Source organism: Cynara cardunculus, assembly GCF_001531365.2.
Source record: "Cynara cardunculus var. scolymus isolate 2C chromosome LG 2, CcrdV1, whole genome shotgun sequence".
Lineage (NCBI taxonomy): Eukaryota > Viridiplantae > Streptophyta > Magnoliopsida > Asterales > Asteraceae > Cynara > Cynara cardunculus.
In genome coordinates, this window is record NC_037529.1 from 37,980,383 (window position 1) to 37,981,684 (window position 1,302).

Consider the following 1,302-nt stretch of genomic DNA (forward strand, 5'->3'; position numbering starts at 1 on the left):
CACCTTTCGTTCCCAATGATCCCAATCCAAGAGGCACCATGACATACTTCACGAACATGGTAAATTTCATATTTTGTTAGTTTTGGAACTCGTTATTTATTTATTTATTTTGTAAATTTGCAAATTTGACATGCCAATATCTTGATCACCATTGTTAAACTCTTACGCTGTGTTCTCGAAACCTTTTTAGAAGTTGGGAGTCTTCACGAAAGCAACTGCTCTTCTCTTTGGGATAGATGCCAGTTCTATGAACCCACAACCCACCTCAAGGAGGGAGATACAGGGCTTGTTTTGCGTGGTTAGATTATGGTAGTCTTTTTAGAGATATAGGTATATCATTTTGTTGATCATTTAAAAAAGACAACCTTATGAGTTCTAAACTATCCATATGTTTTTTTGTATTAATCCTTCAGAATCGATCTCGACATTGTTATCACATCAAAACATCGAATGCTACCAATAAAGGAACATCCAACCCAACTGATTTCAATGCCCTACCTGAAGGAGTTGCTGGATTTGGTCCGGTTGGCCGGCCTATACCACCACATAGAGAGCCGTTGTTACATAGGCGGCACCAAAATCATAATCGAGCTTGTCAGCAGGATGGTACACAGAGACCCATATATGTTTCTGTTATGGATAGGTATAGGAAATGTATCATTTCTTAAATTGTATAAAAACCGGTGGTTTAATCTAATCACGCTATGTGGGTTGCACGGAGAATCTGATATGCTCGGAAATGTGATGTGTAGGTTCAATGTACAATCCTCATACCATCTAAAAGATGAAGAAGATTTCCCACCTCTGTCTGTGTGATTGTAGTCGGGCGGAGGACATCTACTAGGATCGGTAGCGGGATTTCGGAAATCGTGAAGGTGGTTGTGCATGTAATATATGCATAAAGAAAATGTTACAAAGTTTTTCTGTGAACACCTCAAACTTTGTTGTCAACATAAACTATAAGTTCTTGTTGTCTATCCCATAGTTTTAATACCTTTTAGGTGTCCCCTTGTATTCTTGTGCTTTTAACAATTGTGGCACATTTTTTTTGTCTTGTCTTTAAAATAACTAAAAGATTTTGCAAGGCCTTTATAGAAACAATCATTCAGGTATCCTTGTTGAGCCCTATTTTAGCTGGGATAAATTATAAAATGGGTTCGTTGATGGAGTGAAGAGGAGGTCTTGGATGAGCAGCTGAGGTTAGACATGGTGGTTTTATGTATATTTCGAGATCCAATAGGTCGTAGAGATGCAAGACTTGACGGGAGGAAGGGATATTGAGAGGTAGGCTTTGAGCCTGTT

At 38.6% G+C, this 1,302-nt stretch overlaps 1 protein-coding gene across 1 annotated transcript; it reads left to right on the top strand.

Annotated features, from left to right (window-relative positions):
• Nucleotides 1-6: 6 nt before the first annotated feature.
• LOC112504238 lies at nt 7-984 on the top strand. The gene is made up of 3 exons (XM_025108175.1): nt 7-59; nt 414-649; nt 753-984. Exons 1-3 carry the CDS (start codon nt 39-41, stop codon nt 814-816), a joined length of 321 nt encoding a protein of 106 aa, XP_024963943.1. The 5' UTR covers nt 7-38; the 3' UTR covers nt 817-984.
• The last annotated feature ends 318 nt before the right edge of the window (nt 985-1,302 follow it).